The 23,474-nt window shown below is 40.4% G+C and overlaps 2 protein-coding genes across 13 annotated transcripts in view; both read right to left on the reverse strand.

Annotated features, from left to right (window-relative positions):
- The window catches only part of QSOX2 (quiescin sulfhydryl oxidase 2), a 28,926-nt gene extending 23,799 nt beyond the window's left edge, over positions 1-5,127 (reverse strand). The window contains exons 1-2 of the mRNA XM_054848856.1: positions 4,863-5,127; positions 82-182 (exon numbers count right to left, since the gene is read on the reverse strand). Of these exons, the coding sequence (XP_054704831.1) occupies positions 82-182; positions 4,863-5,097 (336 nt within the window). The 5' untranslated portion in view covers positions 5,098-5,127. The remainder of the gene's footprint in view (positions 1-81; positions 183-4,862) is intronic.
- Positions 5,128-7,234: 2,107 nt separating this feature from the next.
- The window catches only part of CCDC187 (coiled-coil domain containing 187), a 45,063-nt gene continuing 28,823 nt past the window's right edge, over positions 7,235-23,474 (reverse strand). For 10 of the 12 annotated variants that reach the window (XM_054849105.1, XM_054849101.1, XM_054849110.1 and 7 more), the window contains 14 exons: positions 22,978-23,065; positions 22,006-22,182; positions 21,734-21,912; positions 18,273-18,457; positions 17,593-17,705; positions 16,915-17,083; positions 15,833-15,951; positions 15,458-15,585; positions 14,937-15,016; positions 11,572-14,471; positions 10,837-11,178; positions 9,997-10,140; positions 9,416-9,541; positions 7,235-9,121 (listed from right to left, as the gene is read on the reverse strand). In XM_054849105.1, the coding sequence (XP_054705080.1) occupies positions 8,966-9,121; positions 9,416-9,541; positions 9,997-10,140; positions 10,837-11,178; positions 11,572-14,471; positions 14,937-15,016; positions 15,458-15,585; positions 15,833-15,951; positions 16,915-17,083; positions 17,593-17,705; positions 18,273-18,457; positions 21,734-21,912; positions 22,006-22,182; positions 22,978-23,065 (4,906 nt within the window). In that variant the 3' untranslated portion in view covers positions 7,235-8,965. Of the gene's footprint in view, positions 9,122-9,415; positions 9,542-9,996; positions 10,141-10,836; positions 11,179-11,571; positions 14,472-14,936; positions 15,017-15,457; positions 15,586-15,832; positions 15,952-16,914; positions 17,084-17,592; positions 17,706-18,272; positions 18,458-21,733; positions 21,913-22,005; positions 22,183-22,977; positions 23,066-23,474 lie in introns of those variants that run through there. The other 2 variants (XM_054849106.1, XM_054849111.1) reach the window with 2 other exon arrangements.

Below are 23,474 nucleotides of genomic sequence, written 5' to 3' on the forward strand. Positions count from 1 at the left end.
ACTGCACAAGCAAGTTTGTTATGGTTTTAGTTACTATAAAGCATGCATCATTTACCTAAGGCAATATATTATGCCACTTACCCTAAAAGTTGGGTAATAGTGAATACCATATTCTTTGCACGTCTCATAGTTCTCTTCTTCCCCACAATCCAGCACACCAACTCTAATTGCAGCTTCCCAGTCTGAAAACAAAGATATCTTTCAATTTTCAGCAGAAGCAATCATGGATCCCAGCTGATGGATTACCCTGCTTCCCATGGAAATCAACAACCGAACTCCGATAGATTCCAGTGGCATAAAAATCAAGCCCTCGGTCGATTCTCATTTTCTATTCATTTCTATCCTCAAGTGTAACATAATCTACTGATTTTTAAAATAACTAAAACCTCCCTGTTTTTCTTAGCTGCACCAGTATTTTCAATACACCTAAATAAGAGGAATCCCAACACACAATGTAGTGCTTCCAGGGCCGAAGACATTTTATTGAATCCGGGAAGATGAAATAGGGGCCAGACCAACACTTGCAAGATACTGGATTGTATTCCCTAGCTTTTCCCATTAGCTAAACTCTTAAAATAAAGCATGAAGAATATATATAACTGAATATAATATAATCCAACAGTTACTCATCCACATGGCTGTCAATTACAAAACCACAAATTTGATGCATCTTGTATTATAGCTGTTTTAACAAGGACTCACTATTTACCGAACTTCCAATTTTCTCAGGGGTCCCCAGAATTGCACACAACCCAAGGCTCACAGATTGTCTACTGAAAGCTGTCTTTATCTCTTAGTACTCTTCAGGAATACATTAGATATACCTCAAAAAATATGTGAGTTTTAACCAGAGTGCTAAATAGTTGAGTTTGAACATCACTGTAAGTTTCCTTTATAAATGTTTCATAGCAATAACCACAAGAGTTCAAGTATTTCTATAAATATGCTTATATAACTTCAATAAAAGCTTTCAACTCATTTATAGCTTTTTCCTTCTCATTTTGCTAGAAACTTATCTTTTTGAGCCATGCTCCGCTGCAGCAATCACTTTAAGGAAGAATCTCTCCAAGAGACTCCTTAGACAGGTACTTTTTAAAGCTAAGCTAAATAAAAACAGCTGTGGGCAGAATTTGAAGGTACACCACAATTCCCAAGTATCAATAAAATTTAAAAAGCACTAAAATTAAACTTGCTTTTATAGCAAAGAGCATGAAAGCTTCATCAAGTTCAAGATCTGATTGACAGCTGCATGCCTAGCTGCTTTTGAAATTTAGCTTGACCTTTATTTGTCTTTGGAGGAGGATGGGGCAGCTGATGGAGAATTTCAGTTGTGCTGAACATGCCAACAGCTGAACAGGCACCAGGAGTAACTACAAGCATGCTAGAGCAGATGGGCATGTATTCACAGGAGCACAAAAGATACAACAGTCTATTGCATCAAATAAAATGCAAAATAAAAAAGTTTGGCTTCTGGGTATCTATCTCATTCAACTTTCCCCATTCCTCCTCCTTTTTCCACCTGTCTTGATCCTCCTCCATACAATGAATAGAAGCACTATGAACCTAATGCAAATAGCCTACTCACAACAATGCAAACCCATTGCTAGCTAAATACTTGGGTTAAAGAGCACCAGCTGGGATGTGTGCTGCTTAGCATTTGCTTCTGCTTAAAAAGGAGCTTTTTCTTTTTAAAGGATGTGAAAGTTGCTGGAGTGCACAGCCTGAACTGTGTAAGCTTACAGTGGCACCGTAGCCTGGATTGTTTTCTTTTAATGCTGATGAATTTTAAGTTAGCATCAGTATGTTTTTAAATACTAACTCACAAACTATATGAAAGGGTTAGATGAGTGATATCACATTAACCAACTATTTCTGTTTATGCTAAACAAGTTCCAATGAGTGACCTGAATGTGTTGGACAAACTGAAATCCAGCAGGTTGGTCAAACCTCCCACTTAAGAAATGCTACAGAACACCAACACACCAGTCAGTGTATTATGAGGAAGATACTTCCTTTGCATAAACCTTGTGTATTCCCTCCAGCATGTGTTATTTTCCATTATGAAGTTTCAGACAAGGAGACAAGAGATGCATCACAAGGACCCTCTCCCTGTGTGCTACTTGAGCGTCACGTATTTTAACACATAGGCTGCTTTCTGAATAATGACAAGGCTTCTGCAGGTCCCCACCAAACGTGTTCAAAGAACAATTGCTAGAAGGAAATCATTACTGCTAGATTTGCAACAGTTGTTCCAAACCCACAGAAGTGGATTACTTCTGCGTATAATTCAAGGGTTGTTGTATATGGGATTTCCAAGGGTTTGTTACTGCTACACAGAAAATTACTACACATAATTCCAGCCCACAGGCGTTTTGGTGGATAGAAGCAATCATCTTTTAAGACAGAAAAAGTACGATTAACTATAATGGCCACTTTGGACACTACCGTAATAAAACTAAATGTATGATTAGGAATGCAGCAGCAATGACTCTAAGCTTAAAGCCTGTTCTGAGAGGAGAGGGAGTAGCAAACTCAAAACGTAAATTACACAAAAGCAACCACCATTCCTATTTTTCAGGAGGATTATCTTCTGCTATGAAGTTTGTAATGAGAGCATTGCCAAGATTTAACAAATGAGAAATGAAATAAAAAATAAGTGTATTAGCGCAGGCCTTTTATGGACAAAGTAGTTGCACCAATTTAACTGAACTATACCAAATTAGCAAATACAACCACAGTGATCTAGGAGTTCTCCAATGTAGATTAGTCTGCAGATAGCTGTAATATCCTAGCAGATGAGTAAATATTTTTGAAAAATAAATGTTGAGACAGCCTAGGTGGGTGACACGTTTTTAGGGGTTTTTTGGATGAAGCTACTAACAAAAAGTGTGACTGTTCTCAGTCTCACTGAGTCTACTAAAATCCATTCATTCCAACTTTAAAATGGAAACATTTTGCTGACAAATAACACCAGAAGCCAATTGCATTTGCTGGTAGTGCCAATGTCCACAAACATAAAAATCCACTTTTTTATATAAAAGTCTTCATAAAAACTCAATGGATTAATGAGTAGATAGGCCTTTCACTGGTTACAGTAATACAAATGCATAACATCATTTGCAGTTATCATGACTGCAGATGAGAAAGAAAATACATATTTAAAGAAGTCATTACAAGTTGCAGAAAATATCGCCTACAAAGGTATCATGCTGCTGTAGTAATATATAAACATGTCCCTGCCTTATTTTTACAAAAGCTCTGGTCAGTTCAGGCTCTTCATGATCTTCACTGCAGTGTTCAAACACCTCCTTGTTCTTACTTTTCTTCAAAAAAGAAAATCTCATACTATTTTGGCCACAAGCAAATCAAATGAGAAGGTGAAAATGTTACACAAACTTATGCAAAGAAAACACAGAAAAGCTACTGCTTTAATAAACAAAACCCCATGCAACTAAGGAGCATCTGAAATGCTCTGAAATCACTACTGCTCTGTGTTTCTTCGTTTTTGAGTTTCTGCTCATCGGCCAGCAATCCTCAGCATGTGACAAGTTCATCAGGACCTATTTTTGGGTAGGCCTCCATTTCCATGTATCTAAACCCATGTATGCCTAATTCTGCACCTACATTTCATGCTAATGGTTAACACTTTTCACATACAAGGCTTCCAGAGAAAAGTCAGAGCTCTTCATTCCCTCTCAAACTGAAACCATACAAATGCAGTAGAACTGCTGTCTTCATCCTGGAAACGTCTCTTGGGTCAAATACTAAATTAAGAGTAGTTTAAAAGCCTTTAACACCACTATATTAACCATAACGTGTCCTACATATTTGATCTCGGGTCTTCTCCTCACCAGAGATACTGAATTTAACCAATACCTGAGGGGCCTGTTTGTTTCCTTACCTTAGATCTACAAATAGAGTAAAACACTTCAGCGCTTGCCAAAAAATCTGAGCAGACCAAGACACAGCGATGCAAGTCTCTCTCAGTATAAACCATGGAGGACACCATTTCTTTTTAAGTCAGTATTTGATAAATCTGACTCTCACTTAGCCTGATGTTTGTATTATTTCCTAGCGGTCCTCTTCTCCCTTCTAGTCCATTCACACTACATTGAATTTGCAAGATATAAACCAAACACATGCATGGCCTCTCCAGTACCGCAATATTTATTTCTTGTTTTGCCTTGAAACCAGGCCACTCTCTTTACAAAACACACAGAAGATAAAGATCTTGCCTCAAAGAGCTTAGACTAAACATACCTCCTGTGCTTTAGCACGTCCACTTGCACGCTGCAACGCACACAGACACGCCTGCGTGTAAATCCGCAGCTGGATTGCTGTGTGTGTGAGAGGTGATTCCTATGAAACCTTTAATTTGGAGACTTGCTACTGCCATCCATGCCTCACTTTGTCCCGTGTGCCATTCTGGCAGGGTGGCAAGGGCCGTGCCCGCCACCGGAGAAGCACAAGAGGGGCGACACTGCCGCGCCGAGGCACCGCGGCCCACGCAAAGCGCAGTCACTTGTGCGGTGGCACCGCCAAAGCCCACGGGTGACACAGCGAGCCGAGGCCCCGCTGCAGCCGAGCGCCCCACGGGTGACCACGTGCGCCGAGGCACGACGAGGCACCGCTGCGGCCCACACGGACGCTCCGGCCCCAGCCCCAACACCGGGGACTGACGGCCGCGGCCCGGGGACCCGAGAGAGGCCGCAGAGGGCTGCGGGCCGGCGGGTCAGGCCCGCGGCAGCCTGGCCTCACGCTGGGCAGAAGCTGTGGAGAGCCGGGCGGCGGCGGTGACCGCTTCCCCGGGTGCGGGGGCCCGGTCAGAGCTCGCCGCGGAGGGGACGGCGGTGGCGCCTCACCTTTGACGTCCCCCGCCAGGGCCCGCCAGGTGGGGGCGAAGGCGATGCAGTGGCCGCAGGACGAGCTGTAGAACTGCACCACCCAGGCGGCCGAGGAGTTGAGCAGCGCCCGCCGCACCGAGCCGGCCGCCAGCACGGTCAGCGGGTCCTCCCCCGCCCGGTACAGCCGCGCCGCCGCCGCCGCCAGCAGCAGGGCCAGCAGCGCCACCGGCCCGCCGCAGCCCGCCGCCGCCATGTTGGGACGCCAGCGGCGCGCGGCGAGGGGCGGGGCGGGGCCGCGCCATAGCAACGCGCCGGCCCTGGCGACGCGGCCTAGTGCCCGGGCGGCCCCGGCGGGGCTGGGCTGCTGCTGTGACCCGCGTACCCTCAGTTCCTTCCCGCCTCAGCGTCCCAGAGCTTCGGCGGCCGGAGGGGGAGGCCTGGCCCCTGTTTCCCTCTGAGGGGAGCGGGGCGGGGGGTCCCCCGTTCAAAGAGGACGCACCTGTTGGCAGCCGCGGACCGCCAGCCGCCATGTCCTTCCCCCTGGCCCAGGCGGTGCAGGGCGGTGGGGGCCGTAGGGTCGGCTCCGTCCTTCCCCCTTCGTTGCCCGAGTGGGTTACCAAAGCCTGGTGACAGGGACACACCGCCAAAAAAACCTTTGCTGCCGTGTTTAGAGCCACGTTTCCCTCAGCGGGACTAAGGAAAAATGTAGAACTAATGAGGTTAAAACAACTGAGATAGCTTGGGGGCCGATTTTATGGGGCAATCTGCTATAGAAACAGAAGTTTCAACATCACGAAGCTTCTCACTGAGAAGAGTTTAAAATAACGCAGCCTTTGAGAACTGTTTCATCCCAAAGTACATCACTCGGCAGGAAAGAGCTGTTTTTCCGCAGAACTGAAGAGACGATAAAAGGTGCAACATGGGATGCTGTGAGCTCTGAGGAGGATGTTAGAAACTGTCCTTTTATTGAATTTGTTTTGGTTGTGCACTAGTAATGGATTTTGGCACCTTTTATAGCTGTAGCCAGAGGATGAAAGTCTCCTTTCATTTGTAAATACAGGCTCAAGAATTTTCATTACATTAACAGAAAACAAACAGAGAAAATGTCCCCAGAGGCTGACTTCAGAGGAGTTTAAAACTCTGACAATGAAAGACTGAGGTCCCCCAAAAGATAATTCCAGCTTCTGTTACTCACAAATGCTTCTTTTAATCCTTCAAGAATAAATAGGAAACAAATGGATTAAAATTCTTAGTTCAGGCCCACCAGTGTAAATTCAGAGGTTAAAATATAGTTTATCATTGTTCCTGGCCAGTAATTCACAGACAGTACAAGGGTGGGAATCTTATATACAGTAAAAACCCCCTCCTTTGAGAACTGAGTAACAGATTCTGCCACCTTTGCCTTTTGCTGAACTTCTTTTCTTGACCATTAGTATCTGAAGTGGCTCAGTCACATATCTTTTGTACCCATAGCCACAGCTATAAGTTACGTGGTTGCTGGTATCCCCTCCGAGCTGAGGGATTTTCTGTCTATTTTTCCTGGGTACTGTGAGCAATAAAATTAGATGGTTACAATAGCAGAGTCCAACCGCTTCAAAGAATTGAAAAATGTTGTGGCAGTTGCTAATTAGGATTTTAATACCTGCAGTGCCTAAGATATTTTACAGTGCATTTTATTCAGAAGAATTGTTAAATGTGTGAAGATGAAAGAGATGGATTACAGGAAAATTAAATGTAGGGTTTAACTGAGAAATAATCATTTTCTATGAAAGATAATGACTCCTCTTGAGGCTAGTATCAAGATTTATTGACCCAGGAGGTTAATATTGATCAAAACCAAGGCAAACAAAATATTAGACCTTGAAGGAGAGTAATCTTGATATTGAAGTCTTGCCACTGACTGAACAGGTCAATATATCTGGGTGCCAGAATCTAAGGTTTTGAACACAGAATGGTGGGGGATATTAAAGATGTCTGACATGTTCTATGTATACACTTTTTATTCTTATCAGCAGTAGTTACTTTATAGCTATGTCCTTCTCTATATAGCATCTTGCAAGGGTTTAGGCTTTGCTCACAAACGTAATTACAAATATAATCATTACCTTCCTCAAGTGTAACATACAGCGTAACATGAGGCAGCAGTCTGAAATAAAATGAGTCCTTCATCTATTCATTCACATATATAAGTGATATTTTTAATAGCTTTCATTCCAAACACAACAAGGATCCTGCTGCTGCTGCAAAACCTTAGTGACAGTAAACTGAAAAACTGTAGTGCTTCAATATATAGATTTGTCATTGTATCCAACAATGTGTCTATAAGTCCAGGAGAAAAAAAATTTAGTTAAATTCTACTATAAACTGACAGCAAGAAAACATTAATCTTAGAACAAATAATTTATCTAAATTAATTAATCAACGAGGATAAAAATCAAAGAGTTAGAAAAATGTATCACTAGGGACATGAAAATAGTTTACTAGATAAGATCAACAGTTAATGCGCTTGGGGCAGAAGTTGCCTTTTTATTTCTGTTCATATGGCAACCACCAGGACAGGGCTTTTTAACGTCCCCAGGAGCTGCCTTCAAAACAACAAAACTACTCCCATTCGCTAATGAGAATAGCAGTGAATACAATATAATCTGAAATCAATTAGAAGTGCAGTAAAAATAAAGTGAGATACATAGGGTTTATTTTGTTTATTCAGAAAACAAACTATTCAGTATGAAAACAGTTAAGCCATCAGTACTTTAAAAATAGAAACATAAAATATATTTCTATTTCCCACCAAAACCAGACTGTAAATATTGTGATTTTAAATATAAGTTTATATATATTTATATTTAATTGTCCTGCTTTTCATTTTATTTGAAAGACATCCTGAATGAATGGGATTTGAATAAATCAGATCTACTTATATTTAATTTATTCAATAATGAACAGTTTCTGAATTCCAGCAAGAAATATTTGCATAGTATTTATTTTTTAAAAACTAACAAGTAAAAATTTATCATTGGTCTTCTCTTAATGCAAAATAAGTGGGACCACAGCAGTATACATAGTGAGCAATTAGCATGCTCAGGGAATGCTTCTATTTCCTTGTTAAAATCTTGATTTTTCCAATTTTGCCAATACAGAATAATAGGATTACTGATCTCCTCTGTTTTGCCAATCCTCAGCACCTTATGTTTAGATGTTGTAAGAATTCAAAGGGCTCGCATGAATTGCGTGATAAATAACCTAATCACATGCACATCTTTAATTTTCAGAAATTGAAGTTACTGATAGAAAAGTATCCCATTTAAAGTGCATTACATCAGTATGTGTCTCATTTACATAAAGTTATAGACATTAAAACTGACTGTCTGGCTCTAGATCCTGCCAGGACAAAATCATTCCTTATACTACATTTCTGAAGCCATATCAGGCTACTTTTAACCAGTTCCACAGTGTATTAAAAAAAAAAAAAAAAAAGGTGCACAGTCACCTTTGTAACTCTGCTATACCCCCCAGGAAAAGTTTTAGACTTGTTCCAATTAGAGGAGTTTCTTCCAAACAACAGAGGTCCACAGCAATTCAGTTTCTGGGAGATTTCATTCCATATGCATATTTATGTTCTTAAGACAGTCACCTACAATTTTCAGAACATTATTTTCAAAATATGATTCACCTGTCATGATTCACAACCTGAACATGATAAAGAATACCATAATTTACACATAAATTAGTTTTGAACCCTGTTTGTATAGATGTGTATACAATTTTAAAACATGTTGTGCTCTTAAAATACATAAGTGCTATCTTGACCAAAAAAACCCAACAGACAAGAATAAAATTTCCACCCTTTAGATTCTGTGTGGAATCAGTATAAGAACAACATTGATCTCAATGAATATTCCCAAAGCACAAAACACAAGGAGAATATTTTGCATAATATTTTTCTATCTGTTTAAGTCTCTGCTTGCATCCTTTCATTGTAAACATGAACATATAAATTAGGCCAAGGCCGCACTGGTGTTAGGTACAAGTTCAGAACTAAAATTCTTCAGTCATGCATTTCTTGCCTTAAAAAAATCAGAGATTAAAATTCCTCCATGAGGGGTTTTTAGGGAAAACTTCTAATGGCAGGTTTTTCTCAGGTAAATCTTATTAAGAACACTGATCGTATCTAGGATCAAACTATCAAATATGTCTTCAGTCAGTCTCATCTTCACAGTTAATTCATCATCATCATAGTAAGTCCACTGAGATTCTTCTTTGCGGAGCTCCTGAATCTAAAATATAACATGGATATGAATGGTTACTTCAGGAATAAGACCATGGTCAGTTCTGAAAGGTACTAAGACACTGTAACTAATCCAACAACTTTATACATGCATTGTTAACTTAATTAATTTAAATCACTCACAAGGACTGGAAATACTGGATGATCACTGCAAGTGTACTGAAAAGGCAATAACTAGCAGTTCTGAAGTTATTTTAAGTAAACATAATTTTTGCAAAAGCACGAGAATTTCTAGTTTAAACCTAGAGAAAGTAAACAAATCTCCATTTGGAAGTCTGCTTACCAGAATAAGGTCCACTCTGTCTCTCTTACAGTTTCCATACTTGGTTATATTAAGGAATTTTCTTTTCGTTTCCAAGTCATTCTTTTCCAGGTTCATTATTTTAATAATTTCACCCTGAACAAATGCCTACAAAATAGAAAAGGCTGAAAAGAATTCTGCTCATAGGAATTCTGTCACTGTGAAGGTTGCAAATGAGTGCTACAGTGAAGATCCAGCTTTAAATCTAGAAACGTCCCAAAGTTTAAGGAACTGGTCCAGAAGCAGCTGATCAATACTGGCCAACCAACACATTTTAAACATAAGATTACTTCAGAGGTTACACCCAGGATAGTCATAACCAGGGAGATTTAGAAGCCCCATTCCCATTCCTCTACAGAACTCTATACGCTTGGAATATTTAGACTAATTAGCTCACTCTATATACATTCAAGCATTTCAGAGCAATGCTGTTTTCTTCTCTAATAACTTCAGTTACACTGCTATAATCCTCCCAAATGTCACATTTTTGTCTTTTCGCCATTGCAATATCTGCTCTCTCCACTGACTCTTGTGATTGTACACTTTCCATTTCCAGAACGTACCTTGGCCTCACTGACATTTGTTCTTCTGCAAAGATGCCTGGAATGGTGACATCTCAAATTTTCTTTCATCCATGGAAATGTATTTGGATTTGCAGATACTTGATATTCTGCACATAGCAACTCATGAGTCAAATCAAATATAACCTGTAACAACAAAAACACAGTACTGACATAAAGTGAGGCTCTCACTGATGCCCTTTCTAAAGTTTTCTTAGCACTTCTGAAGGATGTTAGGCTGGTGACAGTAAAGGTTTGCATCTCAGTGCAAAATTTCCTAACGTCACCTGCATGACTGATGTTCCTATAGCTGATGTCATGATGACCATTACCGATGGAGCATGTAAACCTGTACAGCAGATGTTGGACAGTAATGTGTGAACACTCACTAAGTATGGGTGGCTTATACAAGAGACCCTGATGGGACCATTTAATCTCCTTGTGCAGACAGAGGTCCACAAAACTCAATAGTTTCAGGATGCTGAGGAACATGAAGATCTGTCCGAACTCAAAAGGACATCCAAGGCAGGAGACTTGGACTTTTTAGATGGCAGCTTTCCAAGAAGCTTGGCTTCTTCTGAACAGACCCAAACCAGACACTGGCCTAGATGTCCAGGGTCTTATCATTGAAGAGCTTTACCAAAAGGCTTGTATCACAGCAAAGACATCTATTCTAGGAGAATTATTTTGCAGTAGATTACCAGAAGCAATATTTTGTACTACCTCTTTCAGTGTTCCTTTAGCTATATTTAGTGTTAGCAGCTAGAATAATATGAAGTACTAGCTAATATGAGTCAGCCTACAGAACACTAGACAAGTTTAATAAAAGTGCTTTAAATATACCTGATTATACATCCTTTTGCTTTCTGTTTCCAGATCGTTCCCTGGGAGATCATTACATTCAAAGTGCTTTGGCACACTGATTTGCCTGAAACCTGAATATATGTTTTCTGGGGTCCATAATTCTTCTACAGCATAGGCAGACAATTTCTTAACATATGAACTGTAATGTGGTATCACAAGAGGAACTTCCACAGTTTTCTTCCATGGAGCTGAGTGCCACTGATCTAATTTGTACAAGTATTGCTTTTGTGTTTTTCTCACCAGCATATATTGGTCACAATTAGGCTGATCAAAGTCTTCAGAGCTTCCAAAAACACCAGCATCAAGGATTTTTATAAGGAACTTTAGCAGAGAGAAAAAGAAAAGCCAGGTGACATACTCCATATTTCTGCACAATTCTTAGAAGTATTGCAATTATTAGCAACTAATTAAGGTTATACATAAAACCATCTTCTTACTCATGGGCTCAAAGAAAGGCTTACTGATGTGTCATAAATAATACCTATTTTAACTGTATTTGGCAGAATTCAGAATTAGAAAGAATTCCAAATTTGGAGTTCTGTGGCAATTTTTGACATTTTGAAACATTTTTGTTCTGAATTGGGACTGCTCCCCCCCCCAAATGAAAATATATATGTATTTTTTAACTTTCTGTGATAGTACTTCCTGATGGACTATTTAAGAAGTAAAAATTTCAGGTCCAACACTAGACAAAAACTTTCTCACTGTACTTACTGGCAAAGTGGTCGGAGAAGTCTCTGAAGATAAATGAAATATCTTGTCTGCTTTTGATCCGTGTTTTCTTTTAATCTTCTTATATTCTTTAACTGCATCATCTACGAATTTACTTACAATTCTTTCTGCTACTGTGTGACAACCATGAATGCTAAGTGTATCGAAATCACGCAGTAAAACATCAGAAACCTTTGTTGATTGTTCAGATAAGATAGCAGCTGAATTTTCTTTGAGGAGAAAGAATTTCTGATTGTCTTCTTGTCTTAGGCCTTTGCCATAACTCATCATGTCTGTTTCAAAGACACTTTTATATTTGTGTTGAGCTGTTTCAGAAAATGCAATTAAAGTGTCAAACAGAAGTTTTTTACTGAGTTCACTTGCAATATCACCAGCAAGTTTATTTCTTTTCTGATCCTCTACCAAGCTACGAATATTTTTGCTTGTATTTACCTCATCTGTGTTACTGGTCTTACTTTTCATTGGAAGCACATCTACAAGAATCCTTTGTTTTATTTGTGTCAGTTCTGTTTTTTCTTTATCTGATCCCAAGCATGTCAAGTTATTTTGGCAGAGGAATTCATTGCACTTACGCTGGTCAGAAAGTGGAAGCTTTTGCCCTTTTCCAGACAGCAAGGCATTGTGTATCCTAGACTGATTTTCTTTCACTTGTGATCCTCCTGCACTTTTTGTGTCTTCTGCTTTCTCCTCTGTAAACCCTGCTCTCTCCTTATCATTGTCAGAATATTTGCAGTCTCCTTTGAAGGATCCATCATCACAAGAGTCGTCAGAGTCTTCATTCCCCATGTAATTGGAACCATTTTCCTTAGCCCCCAACAGATGTGAAATCTCACTGGGTCTGACAAAAATACCACAGTGCTGAGCACACTCAAAATACTTCACCCCTTTGTAAGTTCCAGCATTGTCACCTTCAGCTTTGTCAAGTGCGACACCCGCCCAATGGCCACTATCAAAATAAGTCTGTCCTTTGAACATTAGGGTTCCGGGTTGGGTCTGCTTTACTAGCACTCTGTCCCCAATTTCAAATGATAATAATGGGTCGTCACTGTCCTCCTCAGCTTTGGGCAGCATTAAGCATGTTTTGCGTTGTTTCATCGTGAAGTCAGGACTTTTACTGGCCTCACCAGAAGAAATAGGATTTGACACAGGCAGAAACTCCAAATGCTGCAAAGGTGTCTCATCTTCTCCTTGTTGGTATTCTAATAAGCCCCCCTTTGCACTGGAAATATCTTTAACTAAAGATTGTTCTGAGACACTACCATGCCGAGTTGGAAAAGCATCAGTTGTCTCTTGATTGAGCAGGGGAAATTCTTCAGGTACAGTGTTATCAGGTAATGGGGGTAATGCATCCATTTTCAGTGATATATCTTCATCCATACACTCTCTGGTCTCTGAGACTGTCATTTGTTCTGGTGGAGATGGGAAATCATCCATACTGAAGGTAGAATCATCATTTTTCATTGCATCTGCACCTAAAGGGGGAGGAGGAAGATCTTCACTTGGAAATGACAAATCCTTTTTATTAGAGGATGGCAAGTCAGCACTTCCATAGGACAATACTTCATCAACAGGAGACAGTATTTCTGACAAGGTATCCTCATCAGCTGGAGGGAGACCCTCATCACTAATAAAAATTGTATCATCTTCATGTTTGGAAGAGCAGTTCTCAGCTTGAAACAATTGCTTTTTTGAGGAGACAGAAGAAAACAATCCCTTCCTTGCTTCCTTTATGGCTTGCCTGTTAGTTGTTGAGTTGTTTTGATTTCCTGTGACCATCCTTTGCAAAGACTCAAATGAATTGTTTTCTGTATGGACTTCCTCAGAAATTCCTGGCATGGATGTGGGCAGAGATGCAATCTTATTGAGTTTGATGGATGCGAGTCGCTCCTTCAAAAGATGTGCATGATTATTTTTACCTCCTGAAGCTGATAAGTTTCTTGAAGAAAGACTTGCTAATAATTTGTTATTTGTAATATCTTTGTCAGGTGGGAAAGAGGCAGTGTTCCTAAGTTGGTCAGTAACCAAATCTAGATGTTTCAAAGAACCTGTCAGCAGAACCCCCATTAGGTCTCTATTTTGATTCAGAAATAAACTGTTAATTTCATTGTCCTTTTTCACTCCGCTAGTTGTAGAACTAGGTTTCTGCTGTTCATAGATCTTAGGTGAGTAACTATCATCACTGCATGATGAGCTGGCAACTGCATCATTACCTTGTTTTGTGATCTCCTGAGAACATGTTTTGTTCCTACTGTAGTTTTCTGAGGCATCCAGATGTGGCTCATCTGATCCCTTGGCAGGGTTATCAGATTGGGAGGAATGTGCAGACTTTGTTTTGGAGGCATTTACTTTGTCTGATGGAATGAAAGAAAGCAAATTATCACTGCAGCCATGATCTGAAACATCTCCAGGGTATTTCTGGGAGCGCAATGAAGTCTCAGTGCTGTCATCTTTGGGAACTTCATGGTCATCATGTTTGTCACTAGGTAACGTTTCCTTTCCATTACTTATTGCTATTAGAGTCTTTTTTGAAACATTAGGAAACGCATCACCATTGTCATAGATAAACTCTTCTGGGATACTGACATCTGTGTCCTCTCCATTTTTCAGCTCTAATTCAGAGTCTGAAATGGAGCTTTCCGAGATGTCAATCCAAACTGCAGACACCTTCTGAAATTCTGGGAGTGAAGAGTCTGATTTGGCACTGTCACGTCTTAGAGAGAAGTTGTTTGACTTGGACGATGATTCAGTGGAAGCTAATCCTTCGGAAAATGCTTTTAAATTTAGATCTTCATCAGAAGCTTCATGAGAAATATGATCCAAATGCTTCAAACACTGACTACCATCCACCTGATGGATTTCATAAGGGACAGGCACTTCCACTTCTTTAACTGGAACATTTAACAGAATTTTAAAAAAAAAAAAAAAATCAGCGTTTCAGAAAAAAAAACAATTTATAGAAGAGGTTGCTGACAAGTAACTTAGACTTCAAATCCAATAATCCTCAGCTGTAAATTGCACTCAGAAGACAGTATCATTGCATACACAGTCAAGATAAGGGCTATTTTTAATATCACTGTACACAAAAAAAATAATCAGACTTATCAAATAAAGATGAGGAACTCAGTAATGTATCAAACAAGCAAATGCAATAGTGTCCAATGTAGCTGATCAGAAGAGTTTGAATGCAGGATTTTTATTAAGATCTCTATTATTTTAGCCCAATAAGTAACTTCACTACCTGGTACAAGGAGTAGGCTATTAGCTCTTCCTGGAGTCTGTCCATAGAGGATATTACTCAGGCTGTATGTTAAACTACAGAAACTCTACTGGGAAAAGGTGTTCCTTACCTTCTGACAAAGGGTTTTCAGAAGGTGCTTTTTCATCTATATGTGTGATTTCCAATTTTCTCTTAGAGTCTGTGCTAAATCTGAAAATACAACATTATAGTTGGATTAAACTGAAATTATGAAGTGTATGATACGCACTATCATTCAAGAATATTGATTAGAACATGAAATTTGTTTGGGTGTGTTAGCTACCTACAGGCAGCATAATGCAAAGTGGTTTAGCTGTTACTTCAGATGCTTTCTCTCTAGCCCAAAGCCTTCTGAAGATGATTCCCCACCACCAAACTGATTTCAGCACACCTTCAATTGACTCCAAAGAATTAGATCACCTAAGATAAACTGGGAGACAACGTTTGACAAATGTGACAAGCATTATGTCAAACTCTTTTATAAAAGGAGTTTTGTTTTGTGGGGGTTTTTTTTGTTTGTTGGGGGTTTTTTTGTAAAGCAAGGCAAGGTTTGACACGTCAGTAAGAGTCAGAAGGTAGGACTGAAGGTTTTGGCCTTGACAGGTACAGTACCTCTGTTCTTCGGATGACCTTTCTTTTCTTAACTGGGTTTTCACTAATGTAGCTTCATCTGAAATCAGTGCTGATCTTCTTTCCCCATCTTCATCATCAGAAGAAAACTCTTTCTTCCTTTTCCCAGCCTGCAGAGAGTGTGATCAAGAATCACTGAATATACAGGAAACCTAAAGAATACCAGTGAGTTGCTATTGGACTGCCCCCAGACTTTAAGGCAGTGTTTTAACATGGTACAACAAAACCTCAGCTTCTCTGCCTGCGAGCTGAGTTCCAAGCACAATATCTCCATGACAGCAAATACTGAGGATTTCTTCTGTTGAAAATTTACGTGAGAAAACCCCAGTTAAGATAAATTATAAGCTTGCCACATGCCTGAAATGGACTGCAGGGGTCCTGCTCTTCTCTTGGAGTTTTTTGCCTTCTCTGCTCCTTGTGTGCTTTCTCCACTATCAGAGACTCTTTCTCTAGACCTAAGGATGATTTTGCATCACCTGAAATACACAGATTATTCAGCACAGAAGGCAAATACAGGGTGGTGCTTTATCTCAGTCACACAACGTAGCTGCGACTACAGGGACCTAAGGCTTGCTACTAGAGTTTATGAGTTTATGGGAGTGCTTATGCACTGACACTCTAGGTTATGAAACAGCACAAGACTTCTTGCCAAAGAAGAAAAAAAATGAAGTCAAAACACCAATGGTGAAATTGTGGTCCACTGAAGTCCATCGAAAAATTTCTCTTTGCCTGAGGGACAGGATTTATTTCAGACAATTTGATGCCCACATGCTCAAAGCTAGGCTTGAGAATCTAGTTAAGGTGCAGCCTATGTCAAACTTCTATCATCAAGACCACTATTTTTAAGACTTAATTACACAAATCCATAGTCTCCCTCACTATGGTATCTAGGAGTAAATGCAAAAACACAGTTCATTAGAAAAATAACTCAAATACAAATTATTGCCACAATATGTAAATATTTATAATACAGAGATTATGCATACCCAGAACTATATAAATGATATAACTGGCTCATATATAAGCAACCAGTTTTATTTTTTATATATCCTACTGAAAGCAAGAAATATGAACTGAGGATAAAACCTGGAAACAAAAATAACTCCAGCATGTCCTGTCGAAGTCTATCTTCAGCTGATCTATGGTCTTTTAAAAAGAACCCCTTTAAATTATGTAAAAAATGCCTCAAGAGAGAGTAAATTGTTAACAACACAATCAGAATAAGTTATGATTTTGTTCTGAGGAAGCAGTATAATCATAGCTCATAATAAACCTTTGAGAGATCTCCACCATCTTGCCTAGCAGTGATTTATACATTGGGTATAGTGAGCAAGACACCTAGGTAATAAATGAGAAGATTGTCTCTCTTTTTGTCTGGATTAAAGTTTGATTGAAGTGTTTGAAACAGATTGGACATAATAGCATTAAACATGATTTACCAGTTCCTTGAAGAGTATTTTCTGCCTGAACCAGGCATAAGTTACACAAAGTAGAAAGCATCCCCAAGCCTTTCACTGTGAACTTGCTGTCACATGGATTGATATCTTCATTGTCTTCAGGATCTACCTTTGGGTTTGAAATAAATGCCTCTTCCTTCAGCACAGATTCCTAGAATGTAAATATTTAAGAGACAGAGTTAATGTCTTAAAAGAAAAGGACTTTGCTGGTAGCAGACTGGCACAAAGAATAGTTAAGAGATCAGAGATTAAATCTACATGTTCACACTAAGATATATTAGTGCATATGGACTCCTGTGTGTATGTACCACGTTGGGTAGGACATCAGAAAGGGACTAGTCTCTGCAGCTGCTATGGGCAAGTAATAGTTAACTGCTCCGGGGACAGGTTTAGTTTCTCCTGGAGCAGCACAGCACTAATCCACAGGAGATAGCTTAAACACATCACTAGTTAACAGCACAGAGAAAATAGAAGCGGCAGGAAAGTTGTGGTAAACCAGCACATGTCAAAATTTAGTCTTTAGCTGGAGTGCACAGAATCAATACACAAGACTGATTTCTACTTGATGTTCATAACTGCCAAATGAGTCTCGTGCTGGTCCTATGCTAAGGCAAACATAACCTGGGGCATGATTTCTGTAGGCAGAAATGGAATTCTTACCAGAAACGCACACTTTCTGCCTTCTCCTGTAATGGGTGTGGATATAGGTTCATCCATGCTAGCTGAATTTGCATGTTCCAGACGTAATAAAACATGATCCTGAGCATTAAGTCCTGAAAGGTACAATATTAAGTTACAATTTTCCCAATGCTGCATTTTTTCCCATTAATAACTTGACTATAGCTTTTTGTTTAGCTCAGTCATAAAGGCTTATTTAAAAATATTTACAGTTTGAGTAACTTAGTTTTGCCCTCCACATTCCTTGCCACACCAACAGAAGCTGAAAGGGCCAATGACCTTATTTATCCAATCACCTTGCGTATTGTCCGCTTACATAGTAGGAACTGTAATGCCCTCTTCCAGAAATATCTACACTCTTCTCCTCTTTCTTCATCTATGCATAGCTGCTACCTCAACAAAACAACTTACACCTTTGTTACACCTTCTTCTTGCTAATCCTGAACAGACCCTGATACCAAAACCCACGCTGGAGGTAACCAAGGCACAGATCAACATCAAAAGTTGTCCCTCATGGGCTGATTAGCTCGACAGTCCTCTTCTGAAAGATCATTTGAACTGCTCCCAAGAACAGCTGAGACTTCAACTTTTGCCCTAAATCATTCAGTTTAACTAAGTGGTCACAGACATGGTTTGCTACGTAAGTCGTCTTTATTGGATACCTGTGTTTGTGCAATCTTTAATCATAAAGACCGAGCCTGTGGTTTGACTCGTAGCACCGCACACTTTCTCAGCTACCGTTTCCGACGCATCAGGACCTTGCACACCAAGGGACTGCTCCAAACCTGGAGGCTCCTCTGCCTGTTCCTGGTATTGTACCAGTGTTTTCTTGCTCTCAGTAGAAAAGCTGTAAACAGTTAGACAAAGAATTAATGACTGGGAGTTGTTTTCATGCTCCCAAGTTAATCATGACAAATCTATGTGAAATCAATAAAGGTATGAATCAAACTCTTCTGGTAGTGCTTGATAGTACCTGTAGAGTGCTCACATGCACATGTGCTTATAAACCAGCAAATTAGTAAAGCCACAAGCACTCCAAATAGCTTATTTATTTCTCTATTCCCCTCCCTCTCACTTGATACTGTATTTTATGTAGTCAAGTTTCTAATCTTCACAGACAAGAATAGGAGGAGACCGAAGAAATCATCGGCACTGAAAAGGCAAAACCAGGGTCAAATGCTGAACCTGTGTGCCTCCTCCATTTCCAGTCAATGATACAGTATTAGATCCCAACAGATTCCATTAAATTTTCCACTTTAAATACAGCCTCACAACTTTATGGATATTTGGGACATCAGATACTGATTATGATGGTGACTTTGAGCTTTCTAAAGTCTCCTTACTGTAAAGGACAAGGCAACACAATCCGTACTTACAGGCTTTTCCATTAGTGGTTCAAATTCTAGAATACACAGTTGAGTAAGTTATTCTGTCCAGAAAAAAGTGATCTACATGTGGGGGTTTTGGTTTGCTTTTATTGTTTTTTTGGTTGTTGGTTTGGTGGGTTTTTTGAACTCCAATAACACTTTAAAAAGTTAAATATATTCAATAGATTAAAATTAACAATATGACAGTGTCTAGAAGCTAAATCCCTATGTAATTCTTTTTTAAATGTGAAAAAGCAGGCCTGTAGAGGGTTCAACACCATTAATGTTTAAGGACTTCAAAATAAGTATCCCAATTCAGAAGATATATTCCCAATTCTTAGTTAAAAGCTTGTCCATTTATAATAATTACAAGTTTCTGTATTCCTTGTTTCTAATATTTAATATCCATTAACAAAACCCCAAACCAGCAACTTTTTCTGCATGTCAGTAATTTATTCAGTTTGCTTTCATTTTTAGAAGTATCTCCCAACCCTTTCTATCCCCTTACCGCCCTGCTTATTAACTATCTTCCTGATCAGTATAAAATATGAACATACCTGCACTGGTCGATAATTAGCAAAATTACCACTCTGCACTCTTAGATAAGAAAGGGCTCTATAAGCAATCATGCAGGGTTTGGGTGCCTTTGAGTTCCACCAGGCTCTGTCTGCTCTAGACTGACACTAATATTCACTGTTCTCCTATGAGCAGGCTTGGTAGTAATAAGAAGTGAAAGCACAGCCAAGAAACCTTTTAAAGATTTCCATGACTTGTAATCAATAACACCATGAATTATAGATCAATTCCATGCAGGGATTTATTTGAAAGCCTTTCCCTGTGGGGACTTAAGTAAATGCACAAACCTGACTCACCAGTCTGCTAAATGTCTGCGTAACACTGAATGAGAGGGGTTACTTTTTAATCCATATAGATATCTATTTGTCTTTAACTGCATTTGTATTTTTTTTTCTGAAGCACACTAGATTTTTGTTCATCTGAGCCTGCTTTGGAAGACTGCTCTTCTGAGCAGTGTGGGTACTACTGGGTCCTCACCGCACTGCTCAGCGGGAAGCCAACGGGGACGCTGGGGATACGGTGCCTGGGGAACAGGAGGCCAGCACTTTCTCAGAACAGTCTGACTCAACTCCTGAATTACCTCTGGCTACGAGCATTTTATATGACACCTCTACGCTTCAGTTTAAGCGGAAAATTAAGGCCCGTGTAGTACACAAGCCTTCTGTGGTTAAATCCTAAGTGAAACAGAAACCTGCTCAGAGGGGTTGAGTGACATGTAGGATTAGAGCCAGAGGATGACAAAGGAGTGAATTTCACCAATTAAATCAATACAGTTCTATGTGTTCCATATGGGTATTTTGAAGTTTAATTAATGTATAGTTGCAAAGAGGTTGTAGTTAAAAGCCATCATTAAAATGTGAATTATCATTAGCTGTTGTATAGCATCATTTAAAAATATCCTGGTTATTAATGCTACGTAAATTAACTTACCTATGCCTGATGTCAAAGCTACATTTGTTCCTAACATTGCAATGACAGGCCCCAGTCCCACAGACTTAGACAACACTGCTTAATGTTTTATAACGCAGATAATCATTGTGAAATGTGTTTACCTACCTGCACAAAAATGCAGAATTTAAAATTAATATATACGTTTGCAACGATTGGCTTGCTTAAAGCCCAGAGGATTGTGACAGTGAATGGAAGAGTATGGAGCCATTCTAACAAAAGCACAACTGCCTGGGGAACAAATATTACTCCACTTTTTGCACACAGGATTAAGTAGTTTATTACCCAGTGCACAGGGAAGGGGCTGTATTAAGCTTATGTTAACAGACCAACATGGCCCTTTTCAGCATGAAACAGACTTGTTCTAGTCATAAACCCAAATCACAGTACTACATTATTACATATATATGAATAGAGACACAGACAGATATATACATGTACTCTCTAAATTTCAGGATTAAGGCTCAGATTTAGCTTGTTCTATTGAAGGAGTTCATATTTGTGATATACAGAAGTACTGAGATCATAACGTAACTCCCTGTAACCACCAGGAATTTTGTTGGGTTTTTGGTTTGTTGTGGTGCTGTTGACAGCACCTGGAGGGAAGGGATGCCATCCAGAGGGACCTGGACAGGCTTGAGAGGTGGACCTGTGCAAATCACATGAAGTTCAACAAGGCCAAGTGCAAGGTCCTGCATGTGGGTCAGGGCAATCCCAATCCAATACAGGCTGGGCAGAGAACGGATTGAGAGCAGCCCTGAGGAGAAGGACTTGGGGTGTTGGGGGACAAGAAGCTCAACATGAGCCAGCAATGTGTGTTTGCAGGTCAGAAGGCCAACCGTGTCCTGGGCTGCATCCCATCCTGAAACTGTTTACAAGGAGATGGAGTGACAGGGCAAGGGGGAATGGCCTGAAGCTGCAGGAGGGGAGATGGAGATGAAATCTGAGGAAGAAATTCTTCCCTGTGAGGGTGCTGAGGCCCTGGCACAGGTTGCCCAGAAAAGCAGTGGATGCCCCATCCCTGGCAGTGTTCAAGGCCAGGTTGGATGGGGCTTTGGGCAACCTGGGCTAGTGGAGGGTGTCCTTGCCCATGGCAGGGGGGTGGAACTGGATGGGCTTTAAGGTCACTTCCCACCCAAACCATTCTGTGATTCCATGCCATAACTGCTTTTGTCTTCTCCATTGGATTGGTTCTTATCTTCAGCTCTCACTGTGGAAAGGATTTTACTTACCCCTCATATTTCTTGCTTTGTTTATTCTTTAGCTGGATGCAACTCTCTCTATTCCCTGACAGATCAGGCCTTTGTGGGTGGGCTGTAGACTCTGCTGAGGATGAGTATAATTTTGGGCTAAAAATAAGTCTCATTGTGTTCAACTTTATTGCTTCTTCAGTTGCTGGACTCCTTGTAAGCTGAAAGGAAAAGGTAACACATAAGGGTTCACCTGGGTTCCTTAGCTATAGCATCAGCTCTGACTTCAGTTGTTATCCACTCAAAAAACCCACCAAGACATCTAGTGACTGTGACTTAATAACCTCTTGCTTTGCAGTCAAATGATGCAGCTTTTCCTGGAGGTGTGCTGTTGAATGCTGCATCATTAAAATTTCTCTTTGCTGCTTTAATAAAAGCTTTCTTTCTTGATGTGCTGCCCTGTAGACATTTTGCAGGTGCTGGATTTCCACCTACGCAAAGCAGAAGAGAGGAGCATAAGAACTAAGCTAACAGAAAAAAGACCTACTTAATGTGCATAGTCTTAACATAAGGCAATATTACTCACAAAACATCCTGAAAATTCAAGATGCAGGTTTTGTTCCTTTTTGAAAACAATTTTTGCAGTTTTCTTTTTCACTAGTGGTGACTGGGGGCTACCTGTGAAAACTGATGACAGTTTAGGGGATGTTTCACTGCCTGGATGATGGGGTGTCTCCGAGAAATGAGACCTTTGGAAATTAATTATCTTCAGGTTATTCAAAACTACAGGATGCTTGTGGTTTGCACAAGAATGCCTTGAAGTAAGGGAGAAGCTTGTGCTACATAAGGAGTAGGACAGAAATTTTCTGATTACCAAGTGTAATTATGAGCCCAGCATTCCTCTCCATAGTGGGGGGAACTGAGCCTATAAGATTAGCTGTCAGATTAATATATTTCAACATCAGAAGCATAAATCTGCATAAATCAGTGGAAACCTACATTATAGGACCTGTTTGTTATGGCACAAATAGAAAAATCCACAGTAACAGTGTAGCAAGAAAAAAAAAAAGGTGTTTTCTTTTCTCTAAGATTTATAGACTGCTGACTTTGGCACAAAAACACCTCACTGAATGTAGGAAGCAAAACAGAATAATGCATATGAAGTGACACCAGTGGCTTTTTTTTAAAAAACAAACCCCACTTGCTCCAGCAGCTCCAGGCACCTCCCCAAGTTGCATCCTCCCACTTTACAAGATGAAATCCAGCTCCTCTTGCTGCAGCATTACCTGCTCCTGTTTCAGCTCCGTTCGGATTTTGCGCTGCTTTGCGGCCATGGCAGAGGCTCCCTTACTATCTTGCAGGTTTTCCAGACAGCTGGAGACCAGAGAAGGATGGGGATCACAATCAGATAATGAAATGCTGTGGATTTAATGCTCTTCAGAAAGCAGTGCCAGGGATAAGAGCAAAGCTCCTCTCAAAGCAGCTGTAAAAGCAGCAGTAGCTATGGAAGGCTCTGCAGAAAGTTCTGCTAGATCTGGCGGACACCTCACCACCCTGGGGCCATATTGCCTGGACCTCTCCCAAGGCAGCCAGACTTCCCTGAGCACTCAGCACCAACTGGGGAGGGACGCCATGCACTGGGGGGCTCAAGTTGTACCCCACATGGCACCTCAGCCCAGCCAGCACTGAGGGATGCCTCGCACCAAGGGGGCTCACACTGTCCCCAACGGGGCCTCAGCCTGCGCTGAGGAGGGGCTCACACCATGCCTGAAGGAGGCTGCAG

The sequence above is a fragment of the Grus americana genome, chromosome 20 (assembly GCF_028858705.1).
Source record: "Grus americana isolate bGruAme1 chromosome 20, bGruAme1.mat, whole genome shotgun sequence".
Taxonomy (NCBI): domain Eukaryota; kingdom Metazoa; phylum Chordata; class Aves; order Gruiformes; family Gruidae; genus Grus; species Grus americana.